General features: G+C 33.6%; 1 protein-coding gene across 3 annotated transcripts in view; it reads left to right on the top strand.

The window, feature by feature from the left end:
- LOC138713628 (probable multidrug resistance-associated protein lethal(2)03659) overlaps positions 1 to 12,680 on the top strand; it is a 79,786-nt gene that overhangs the window by 53,980 nt on the left and 13,126 nt on the right. For all 3 annotated transcript variants that reach the window (XM_069845873.1, XM_069845874.1, XM_069845876.1), the window contains 3 exons: positions 3,591 to 3,670; positions 3,881 to 4,031; positions 6,358 to 6,464. In XM_069845873.1, the coding sequence (XP_069701974.1) occupies positions 3,591 to 3,670; positions 3,881 to 4,031; positions 6,358 to 6,464 (338 nt within the window). The remainder of the gene's footprint in view (positions 1 to 3,590; positions 3,671 to 3,880; positions 4,032 to 6,357; positions 6,465 to 12,680) is intronic.

The following is a 12,680-nucleotide window of genomic DNA, read 5'->3' as shown; positions in this document are numbered from 1 at the left end:
ATTAGTAAAGCAATTAATTGTGATGTGTATGTTTATAACTAGGGCCCGGATATTTATGTACTTAAATAATAAATCGTAATAATGTTTGAAATTAAAAATAAAATTACTAATATTAATTTTATTCTAATATATATATATATATATATATATATATATATATATATATATATATATATATATAACTAGGGCTCGAATATTTATGTGCTTAAATAATGAAACGTAATATGTTTAAAATTAAGAATAAAATTAGTAATATTAATGTTATTGTAATAGGCCTAGGTATGTTTATAACTACAGCTCGAAAGTTTATGTGCTTAAATAATGAAACGTAATATGTTTAAAATGAAGAATAAGATTTTAATAATGATGAAACATTACTCTTATCACTTTTAAATAAAGAGGGCTGGTATCATAAATTACGTAAAATTAAATGTCGTATGGAAGAAAAATATGATTGATTTGTATTTCATCCAGACATAGGTGGATGTGTATTAAATTTGGTACGGTAATTTTCAGAACATATTCTAAATAATATTTTATACATATGCATATTACCTACATATTCCACATCATACATTTTAACATTTTCGAAATTAAGGCGTTCTTGTTGCTTTGGCTTTCATGTGTTGCCTTGCATACTTTTTAGCGAGCTTAGATTAGATTAGGTACCCGGTATGTTTAAAAATAGGATCGAGTGATAATTCCCCAACATTGAAACCTTGAAGGTCTGTTTTATTATTATCATTGGTTTTAGTTGAACAGATTTTTACCTCGAATTAGGTTCAAGAGCCTGTTCACCAGATTCTTTTCAGGAAGATTCTTTTCAGGGTTAATAATTCCCAGGAGTTCATATCTCCTTCTGACTAATGCTTCACATTTGAAGATTACATGAGAGGCTGTTTTATTCTCTTTTCCATAAAGTCTGCAGAGTGGATTTTCTTTGAGGATTTCCATTGTGTGCAGATGTTTCTTCAGACAATAATGGGCCATTAGAAGTCTTACTTCTAGCAATACCTAAATTGGGGGTACATCAGGGAACAAACCCATGTCCACAGGATTATTAGTCCAGCACTCTAGTCACAGGACCACCATAACAGCATAGTTTCTGTGAATGTAAACACCATTCTTTTATGACTGAAATCATATTATTATTTTCCTATAACTAACTTCTTAACAAAATTAGAGAACTTTCAAATTCTGTGTGAGTTTTGAATAACCCTATAAGTGCCAAAATATTTACAAAGAAGTCTGTAGTGATCACAGTTACCGGTACTCAATTTGCCTCTAAACATACATGTGCATAAATTTTACCAATAAAAAAATTACGGTAAGTACATAATTATCCGTGCCTTTGTTATTTAATAAGATAATAGACAGTGTAAGAATTTCTGTTATTTCTGTACATAAAGTGTACAACTGCAAATATATATATATATATATATATATATATACATACAGTCCCTGGCCAAATTATTAAACGCACCTTTATTTTATGACGTCCTTCGCAAGTCTCTCGTGGCTCCGACGTAAAGAACGTAGAACTTTACACACTTTGTCTTTACTCTTTCGAATTCTGCACACTTCAACACCAAATTACCTTTCGTCTCGTTTCTCTTATCTATACTCTAACCACGATGTAAATACCAGATCACTTATCTGTGGCATGCTAAGTATACCTCTTCATAGAACATCTTGTTATTCATCATCTTTTACAATATCCACCTCGCGTCAATGGAATTCCTTGTCACAAATTATTAGGGGCTGCATGACAACAAACACCTTTAAGAACAGCTTAAAAGGTAACCTTATTAGCATTTCACTCCAATCATACTGATTTAAGATATCACTGACTACATTGTTACTTTTTTCTTTAGACATCATCCTGATTGTGCTGTATTTTAATTGTCTCATAATAATCTCTTTCTATTATCTAATATTATTTGAAATATATTAACATTCTATGTATTTTAGTTTAATTCTGCTACACAGTTTATTTCAGTGTTTAATTAATAGTTCATAGTATTTTGTTGTTTAATTTGTAAATGACTCTTGTATACATGTAACTCTCATCTAAATAAAATTGTTGAATTCTTTGTAAGTTCATGCATATGTATATACACCTTTTGCTGGTTGAGTGGAAGAGAAGGCCTTACGGCCTTAACTCTGCCAGCTAAAATAAATCATTATTATATTATATTATATTATATTATATTATATTATATTATATTATTTTGTTAACATAATATACATATAATTGTAAGCATGAAATTAGTTAATTGTTGTGCATAACAGCTACTACAAGTGTTCCTTAACAATAACAGTGGTAGACGAATATTATTAAAATTTGTTTTCTGAGATGAATGAATTACGAAAAATGACGGTGTGTCTAATAATTTGGCCAGGGACTGTGGGTGTGCGTGCGTGCATGGGAAAAACGAACAAAGTCACAATTCTGTTAAGGGTGATGTCGTTATCTAATTCACTGTATTACTACAAACTTCAGTGTTATTTTTACCAAAAGTGGTAAAGGAGAATTTAAAACCACGGATACACTCATCATTTTCTTCATTTCAAGTAGAAACACCAATAAATTTTGCAGTAATATACTGAAATAGATCATTATCTCACCCTTAATGGAAATGTGGCATTCTTTGTTTTTCCTGTGTAACCTTCATTTTGTTAAGGGTGATGTCGTTATCTAATTCACTGTATTACTACAAACTTCAATGTTATTTTTACCAAAAATGGTAAAGAAGAATTAAGACCACGGATACACTCATCATTTCCTTCATTTCAAGTAGAAACACCAATAAATTTTGCAGTAATATAACTTACTGAAATAGATGGAAATGTGACATTGTTCTTTTTCCCGTGTACCCTTCATTCTGTTAAGGGTGATGTCGTTATCTAATTCACTGTAGTACTACTAACTTTAGTGTTATTTTTACCAAAAGTGGTAAAGGAGAATTAAAACCACGGATACACTCATCATTTCCTACATTTCAAGTAGAAACACCAATAAATTTTGCAGTAATATAACTTACTGAAATAGATGGAAATGTGACATTGTTCTTTTTCCCGTGTACCCTTCATTCTGTTAAGGGTGATGTCGTTATCTAATTCACTGTAGTACTACTAACTTTAGTGTTATTTTTACCAAAAGTGGTAAAGGAGAATTAAAACCACGGATACACTCATCATTTCCTACATTTCAAGTAGAAACACCAATAAATTTTGCAGTAATATAACTTACTGAAATAGATGGAAATATGACATTGTTCTTTTTCCCGTGTACCCTTCATGCTGTTAAGGGTGATGTCGTTATCTAATTCACTGTATTACTACAAACTTCAGTGTTATTTTTACCAAAAGTGGTAAAGGAGAATTTAAAACCACGGATACACTCATCATTTTCTTCATTTCAAGTAGAAACACCAATAAATTTTGCAGTAATATACTGAAATAGATCATTATCTCACCCTTAATGGAAATGTGACATTGTTCGTTTTTCCCGTGTACCCTTCATGTTGTTTCTGTATAAATAAATAACTGTATAGTTTAGTTCATGATTTATATGCATTTTTTCCCAGGTCAAATATTGAATCGCTTCTCGAAGGATATGGGATCAATTGATGATATTCTTCCTATGACAATGCTGGATTGTTATACAGTAAGAACATTATGAGTAATAATTATGTGAATTTCAAATATATTCATTCTTCCTACAAATTAGAACTTAGGCTCCAAGTTAAACATAATATATAAGTGTCGTATATCAGATAGTAAAAATTGTAATGTTATTTTTACTCACCTTAAATATTTACATTAACATGTAATCATCGTAATCTTTAATTGAATATATTTGTTTTGTTTTTTGCAGATAGCTTTGTCATTGCTTGCTGTAGTTACAGTCGTAGCAATTGTGAATGTCTGGATGCTATTACCAACAGCTGTTATGTTTTGTATTTTCTCTGTTTTAAGAGTATATTATGTCGCCACGTCACGCAGTGTGAAACGACTGGAAGGAATTTGTAAGTATTCAGCTATTACACAAACAAACAAAAATAATGGAAAATTATTTAAAAAGTTCAAATTGGATAAGATAGAAATGAGAAAATTAGGAGATGGATGGATTATCAAAATTCTAAAATTAATTATATCCATATTGGTATGGCCATATTTAGAGATTGAAGGACAATAGACTTCTAAGAGATACGTGCAGGAAGGAAGAGGCAAGAGTGGAAGACACGGTTTACATGGATGATTTCTATAGGTAATTTTTTAGCTAAAAATGTCGTATGAACATAGGTCCAATAATCAATAATTTTTAAGGAGCCACAGCTGTACAGATTCTAAAAAAGCAGAAGTGATTGTGAGTAAATTGAAGATAATTAACTAAAAATACTCGGAAAGATTACTTTTTTAGTTGGTTATTTAACGATGCTGTATCAACTAGTCTATTATTTAGCGTTGATGGGATTGGTGATAGTGAGATGGTATTTGGCGAGATGAAGGCCCATAGATTACCTGACATTCGCCTTCCGGTTGGGGAAAACCTCGGAAAAACGCAACCAGATAATCAGTCCAAACGGGAATCGAACCCTCACCCAAGCACAACTCTGGATCGGCAGGCAAGTGCCTTAGCCAACTGAGCTACACCAGTGGTTGGAAAGATTATTAAAAGGATACTGTATTAAACATAAAATAAGCATACCTCGGTTTGAAAGCAGTTTTTCAAATATTCCTCTTTCCACCTCAACTCACTTGGTCACACGAATGTGAATCACACGTGTAGCATTTCATAGCTTGACATGGTTGATTAGCGCAGCAGCATTAACAATATTAATAATAATAATAATAATAATAATAATAATAATAATAATACTCCATGGTGCCACAGCCCTTGAAGGGCCCAGACCAACCAGCCGGCTGCTGGTCTCACATTCACATGCCAAAGCAGAGGTGGACGATTGTCCAACCAGAATGGAGGTATGTGGTTAGCACAATGTTCCCCCCAGCTATAGCATTAATAATACGGACAAGTAATTGTTTTCTTGTTTGTACTTCCATCTTGTAGGTCTACACAATCTTTCATCCAACCCTAAATGCGAAAATATAAAGGAGTTAGATCTGGTCTGATGACCTGAGAGACAAATTTCGTGGATCACAGTGGCTGATCCATAAGTAAGATGTATTTAGTAGTAATTTTTTTAAAGACAACATCAAATTAATTTGTATATACAAGACTTTCATTTAATAAAAAGTAGAATAGAATTAAACGAAAATGTGAACATGTAATAGAATGTTGTAACTATAATTTATATTGATTTACGTAATTAATGTGTCAAGCGTGTTTACATGTATGCTGCAAGATGTATAAATGATACGCAAATAACTTGCTGACAAGTATGAAGCAAGAGTTGAGACTGACCTACATACTGAAAAATACTGATTCAGCTATTGCAGTCTGCTGGCTTTATGTCCAAGCGGGAATCTAACTCATGCCCGAGCACAACTCCGGATCAGCAGGCAAATGAATTACATCTGAGTAAAGTCAGTCGCCTTTCTTAACTTTAACAACACTTATTTCTTTGTCATTATTGTTACGAAACCTTTTATCTGGGTGAGAACCTGAAGAAATAACACGAAATTGGAACAGACATGATACCATTTATTCTCTGTATATTACAACAATGTCAACAAACCCAGCAATGTAAACATAATATTATCACAGATATGCTGCACATGTAAAATATCATAATTATAAAAATACAATCATTTAACACTTTCTTCTTGATTTCCTCCTCTTTCCAGACATTTAAATCTCTTAATGTTTTACAGTGGTTACGACACAAACGACAGTGTTCATGAAGTAACTTCATTCTTTGCAATATAACTAAAAACATAAGCTACAAAAGGTAATATTTTTCATTATATTTAGATCTCCCAGCTAGGTCCAATGGACCCATCGACCAACAGCAGATGTGATCCTCCAGACATTCTGGGGGTTGTATGTGAATGAAGTAGCCACCAAAACGTTAAAATATGGTGTTCACTTAAATCGGCTACAACTTGCCATTTAATCAAACCAAGAAATGGATTCGGAACACCTCAAAACCTGTGCTTCAGTGGCTGACTATGATAATATCTTTGAAAAATATTGGAGTGCAAGAGGTCAAATGACTTTATTGTCAAACGCCTGGCATTAGAAAACAACAACATTTTTTATTGCCATGTTTAACACCTTGGAACAATGTTGTGTTAAACAAACTAATAAAATAGTTATTTTTTATCAAGCACTATGAATCTTAATACATTAAATTATTGAAATTGTGGCTATTTATTTTCTGTTGACAGCAAGAAGTCCTGTTTTCTCACATCTCAATGCGTCACTTCAGGGTCTAACTACAATTCGAGCTCTTAATGCAGAAACACTTCTCATCAAGGAATTTGATAGTCACCAGGTAAGATTGGCAGAACTTGATGATTTGATCTTCCTTTGAGTCGTGATCATCTTTGCCAATAGTATCATACCACCACTGCTGCCACCACCACCAAAAAAATAAGTAGTGGTGGTAGTGGCGGTGGTAGCAGTTGCAATAGTAATCATACCATTTTCTTTATGTGTAAAAAATTTATTCACTAAAATACTGGTGCATAATTTCTATGAAATAAATCACTGAAGTGTGGAAAACTGTCTGTTGTCGATAATATGTTCAGTGTTCCCGCCAATTTGCCACATCACCTCCTGGCATAGGCGGAGTTATGGGGAGCATGGGGGGAGGGCACTGTCCCCCCCAAACTTGTCTGAATTTTTTTCTGCTAACGTTATAAATATTGAATTCAAAAGTTCTTTTTTGTTTTTCTTTATGATTAAGTTTCTGTTCTTAAATTGATGAATTAATGTCTTCAGATCATGTGTCTGGACTATAATATTTATTTTAAATTTCTGAATGTATAAGAATTTCTATACCTCATTTGAGGAATGGCAATACTGTAGTTTCTTTTATAACAGCCTGTACAGGTCTGCAGGTGTTTAGTCTGCCATTTGGAGAAATATGAATAACATAGGCTACTGCACAACAATGCAGAAAAAAGAAAAGTGATCCCGGTATAATGTGTAAACTTAAAGACGAGATTAAATAAAATAATTAGAGTTTGCAGTTCATAATTATGATATGAGCCGTTCAGAGCAAAAGTGGTGTAAGTCAAATATGGGTAATGAGGGTTAAAGTAAACATTCTGTAAAATACAGCGCAAAGTAGCAATTAATATTCAATTTATTTAAACTATTAGTAATCAGTGGATAGCAAGAAAGACATATTAATTGCTAATTTGCGCTGTATTTTACAGAAATTTTACTTTAAACCTCATTACCCAATTTTGACTTACACCACTTTTGCTCTGAACGGCTCATATCTTCAGGAAGGTAAACTTCATATAAAAAAGAGTCTGTTAGCACTGTTACGTAGTTTTATTGATGCATGCTTGTGTTTCTGTACGAGAGATAAAAAGAGGGAGATTGTTTTAAGTTATGCCTTATTATAATTTGTAGTAGACCTACAGTTCAAGCCCTATACAACTCTGTCTGAAACATCGTGGATGTGGATATAACACTGTAAGAAACATGCCCTCGAAAATACCTTTATTAATCATATTCCGATATACTGTACCACGGTCAAACTATAATGGGGGGAAGGAGGTAAATGATGTCCCCCATAACCTCGTTATATGGGGATGCTATGGTTTTGCTTTGCCCCCCCCCCCACCACCACCAAGGAAACAGTTGTCTCTCCGCCTATGCCTTCTGGTGACATACTCTTGCATTGGTGACAAGTTTCCAACACAAATTTTCAAATAGCACGCAGCAAAATTGCACAATATGGGCTCTCAGTTGCTGTGGTTTCTTATGGTGTGTCTTCTCTTTCAGAAAATCCACAGAAAAAAGTCGTACAGATTAATGTCCGGCTGTGAGGGACCAATTTCTGCTTTTATTATGATTTTCTGTCAACAGATTTGACATTACACCAAATGTTTTGTATATTAGGTAATCAAGAATAATGTTCTTGTTTCGCAACATGGTCATGTAGTACTCACTGTTCACTGTGTCAATGGACCGACTAATTGGCAGGGAGGTGAGAAAAGTGTGTTAACTCCAGAAAAGTTATTTTCGAGGAAAATGATTTTTAAAGTTTGAATAGTTCCCCAAAATTCTGATTTGTATATTTTTACTTCGTGATCCTCTTATAGTGTTTGTTAGAGTATTGTTAACCTTTCTCAAAATATCTAAGACTAAATGGGCTTAAACATACGGAGATGCCGTGAAAAATTGGACTTAACACACTTTACGCACCCAAGTTTTCATGTATATAAGTGTTTACTGCTACAAGTAATTTAATACAGCACTTAACTTTATGTGCTTATTTTTTAAATACAATGGCAGTAAGAGTATAATAAAAACAACACACTTTCAACTTAATTTGATGCAACTTAAAATGCAAAAGTAACATTACAATGATATAAAAACGTATTTTCATAGTTTTCTGCCCAAGGGCAGGCCTCTACTGCAAACCCAGCATTCTCCAATCTTTCCTATTTCCCACTTTCCTCTTACTCTCCGCATATGTTTTATACACCTTAATTTTGTGTGTCATCTGATATCTTCTGTCCCAAACTTTTTTCCTGTTCACCATTCCTTCCAGTGCATCCTTCGGTAGGTAGTTTCTTCTTAGACAGTGACTCACCCGATTTCTTTTTCTCTTCTGATCTGTTTCAGGGTTATTCGTTCTACAGCCACTTTTTCTAGCAACGCTAGCTTATTTCTTATTCTGTCTGTCCATTTCATTCTTTTGTCTAGAGATTAGGAAAGGTGCATTGTATGCCCTTGGTGGTATAAGTGCACTGATCTTTCTTCTTAGAAAGGTGACTTCTTGAAATTCCTCCTCTTCCAGGCTAGTCATACAGAAATGAATACCAAATAAATTCTCTTGAAAATAGAGCCACTTCATTTCCCTTCAGTTCAGCTGATCACTATTGTTATTAACTCTTCAATGTTGTAAAGGAACTTTCAGTAGTGAGGCAAAGTCGAGGAACTCATTTCCTTGCATATCTCTGACTATGCATGGCTTCTTCTTTGCACCCTGCCTCATCAAGTGAGTCCAATCATGTGAGTATTCTGTATCCATTCCCATTGAACATCCTCTTGCATTTTTTTATGCTATGATCGGTATCCTTGTGTTTGTGTCCAAGCATCAGGGTGTCAAAATCTTGTAAAGCAGTCATACATATGGCAGCAACATGGCGTTTTATTCTACCTGCCACATATATTGGAAAACACGGTTACATATTTTACCTCTGACTTGAAATATTTTATTAAGGAATTATACACATAGAAATAGATATCATTGCCACCTCTTTCTACAACGACTTCATACCACACAAAACAGTATCCTTGGTCTACCTCACAATCGTGAATCAAAGTTGAATGTCCAGAGTTGCCTCTTTGCCTCTTATAGAAAGCAACTGAACTCAGTAAAAATGGCGTGAGCAAGCAAGCGTATCGAAAGTCACAGGCTTTTTGGCTGCACCTGTCTCAGGTCCGTATTTAGGCCTAGGCAGACTAGGCAGCTGCTTAGGGTGGCAGATTTGAGGGAGCGGTTTTTAAGCTATTACTGTTAAATTTTTCATATTTCTTAAATTTTATTCATAACTCTGTAAAAGAGTACATGAACTTAAACGCACCATGATAAAGATAGAATAACATTAGTAACAATCAGTTCAAATTTAATCAACAGTCTGCCAACGAAACAGTTTTTCAATAATAGTGTCACAATGCGATCATAGCACTTTTTTCAATGTTATGCCCTCTCACCGTGAGAGTCTCACGTGATAACATTAAAGAACATACTGATATTATATTACGATACATTAGGAAGGCGAATCTCGTTGCTCGCTATCATAAGCTTTGTGATGAGAGACTCCGCTAACTCTGTCATAAAAGTAATCAGCAGGGAACGGATTTATATGGACTAAAAATATATGAAATATGTAAATATATATGTAGTTATTTTTACCAAAATATGGAATTAAATATGGATTTTTACCAAAATATGGAATTAAATATGGACTTAAAATTATAAAAAAAATGACTATGTACGTTAAATATTGGTACATTTTAATCAAACTAAACAAAAAATATAATGGACGTACCTTATCTTCCAATGTAGTTTCAACAAAACACAATTTTTATTGTCTGTTACCATAACAATAGGTTACAAACATTTCTTTCAAGTGCTGAAAAGTGAATCTTCTTCTATTGTCTCTGAGGATAGATTTATACTGACTAAAAGAGCGTTCGACGTCACAAGAAGTAACTGGTACATAATTCAATTTCACAATGTCTGCTGGGGATAAGTCCAAGTTAATCTTCACTGTTGATTCACCACTCATCACAGCAACAACCTTTTGTAGTTCTTCATATCCAGGGTTTTTTGAAAGTGCAGTGTCCACCTTAGCTCTTACTGCATCTGCAACTTTACCTCTACCACGATTCAGTTGTTCCACAGTACTATTTATAATTTCAAAACTTTCAGATAGTGAAAGGTGCCTATTTTGGAGACTTTTGAGCGTTTTTATGATGCATGAAAATGTATGCTGAATGTGAGCTAAGTCATTCTTCACACTTATGTCACAGGTAACTGTTTTCGCAGTATCAATTGAGACTGCATCTTCAGAGTCCAATGCAAGGAGAACATTGTTAATAGAGTCTATATGTTCGGCATAATATTCAACTGCTTCTAGCCATGTACCCCATCTAGTTAAAATTGGCTTTGGTGGCAATGGAATTTCAGGGTACATTTCTTTCAACACGTTAACTCTACTGGGAGCTTTGAGAAATACTTTTTTCACTGATGAAATCAACAAATCTACTTTAGGGAAATTGTCTCTGACCACTTCTGCCACACGATGAAATGCATGCGCCACACAAGTAAAATGAGTCAATTTAGGATATACAACAGATAATGCTTGTCCAGCTTTGACCATATAAGGGGCAGCATCGCTAATAAAGAATAACACATTATCGTACATAATACCCTTTGGCCACAGGATACCCATAGCTTCGTTGAACAGTTTAACTATAGTTTTGTTATTGCACTTTTCTAGAACATCACAATGTAAAAGAATTCGTTCAGAATATTGTTCACTTAACAAACCGATAACTACATTAACAACAAGTCTACCTTCTTTGTCGGGAGTCTCATCAATGGAAACCCAAATTGAACTATCTTTAATTTCATCTCTTATCTTCTGTATTGTCTCATCGTAGATGGATGGAGCATACGTCTTCCTAAGTGTTGACTCATCCGGGATTGTATGTTGAGTATATTTTTCAAGGAATTCCCTGAAGACCTTATTCTTTAGTTTGTAGAGAGGAATATCAGCAGAGATGAGAGAACGGCACAGGTCGATGTTAAACTCAGATCTTACATTCGATGTTGTTGGTTGTGTTAAAAACAATTGTCTCTGCTTGGAATTTAGTTGTTTGTTGGCCTGATGTTTACTAGTTGTAATGTGTTGTTGCACCAGGAACTTTTGTGTAGATGATACTGCACACTGACACAAATTACAAAATAATATTTTATTGTCAGTTGATAAACCATCTTCTTTAAATTCTGAAATGTAACTTGTTAGTTTTGATTTTAAATTGACTGAATGACGTACTTTTGGCATATTTACCGTCTTTATAGTATGATTTACAAAACTGAACCTATGTGTACTCTGACTGGCATTTAACTGTTGAGCTGCACAACTGAAGTCTGTTAAAAATTTTAAATTAAATTAATACAGTTTTGTAACTTACTTTCCCATTGTTGATAGGACTGCTAATTTTCAAATAACTCTGATGTTAAAGGGATTACTGAACATGTGTTTAAATCTCTATTGTTGAAATGTATTTTTAAAAGTTAATGGAATTTTGTTTTGTTTTATTGTTAAACCTAATATAATATGGACTGTTTTATATGAAATATGGAAAATATATGGAAATTAACGAAAATATGTACTAAACTCTAAAATATGGAAAAATATGGAAAATAAAAGTAGGATTTTTCAACCCTACACATTGTGAAACATAAAGATAATGCAAAATATAAATTATATTAGCTTTATAAGTGAATATGTATTTACATATAAATCCTTTCCCTGGTAATCAGTATTAACACTCAATAATGTCCATTCAGACTTCAATTCAAAGAAAATCAACCATTGTATCAGCCGGACGCGTATTTTAATTTTAAACGGTAAAGAGTGCAGTTGTTTTGTACCTAGGTGAGTTATACAATTTTAATATTCATTATAATGAGTGACAGTCGAAAAAAACCAAGTGGTTCTCAATACCGGAAACACCTCTGATTGAGGTTCTGGCTGATATGTACATCTATTATCAGACAGTATATTTCATTTGACGATATGTGTCAAAGGAAGAAAACTGCATCTGAAATCTGATTAGTGTAATATGTAGCTAGTCAGCAATGTATGCAATGAAGGTGGAAAGGAACTTGTCACTCTACCCCATTATCTCATGGTCTAGTTGCCTTATGAGTGATGCATTGATGGTGTCACTTGTGGGGTCCAGACCTGTCTTCGGACAGTTGACTAAACAACAATACCGGAAACTTGCA

This window comes from Periplaneta americana, chromosome 14 (genome assembly GCF_040183065.1).
Source record: "Periplaneta americana isolate PAMFEO1 chromosome 14, P.americana_PAMFEO1_priV1, whole genome shotgun sequence".
NCBI lineage: Eukaryota > Metazoa > Arthropoda > Insecta > Blattodea > Blattidae > Periplaneta > Periplaneta americana.
This window is presented reverse-complemented; position numbering and strand designations above follow the sequence as displayed.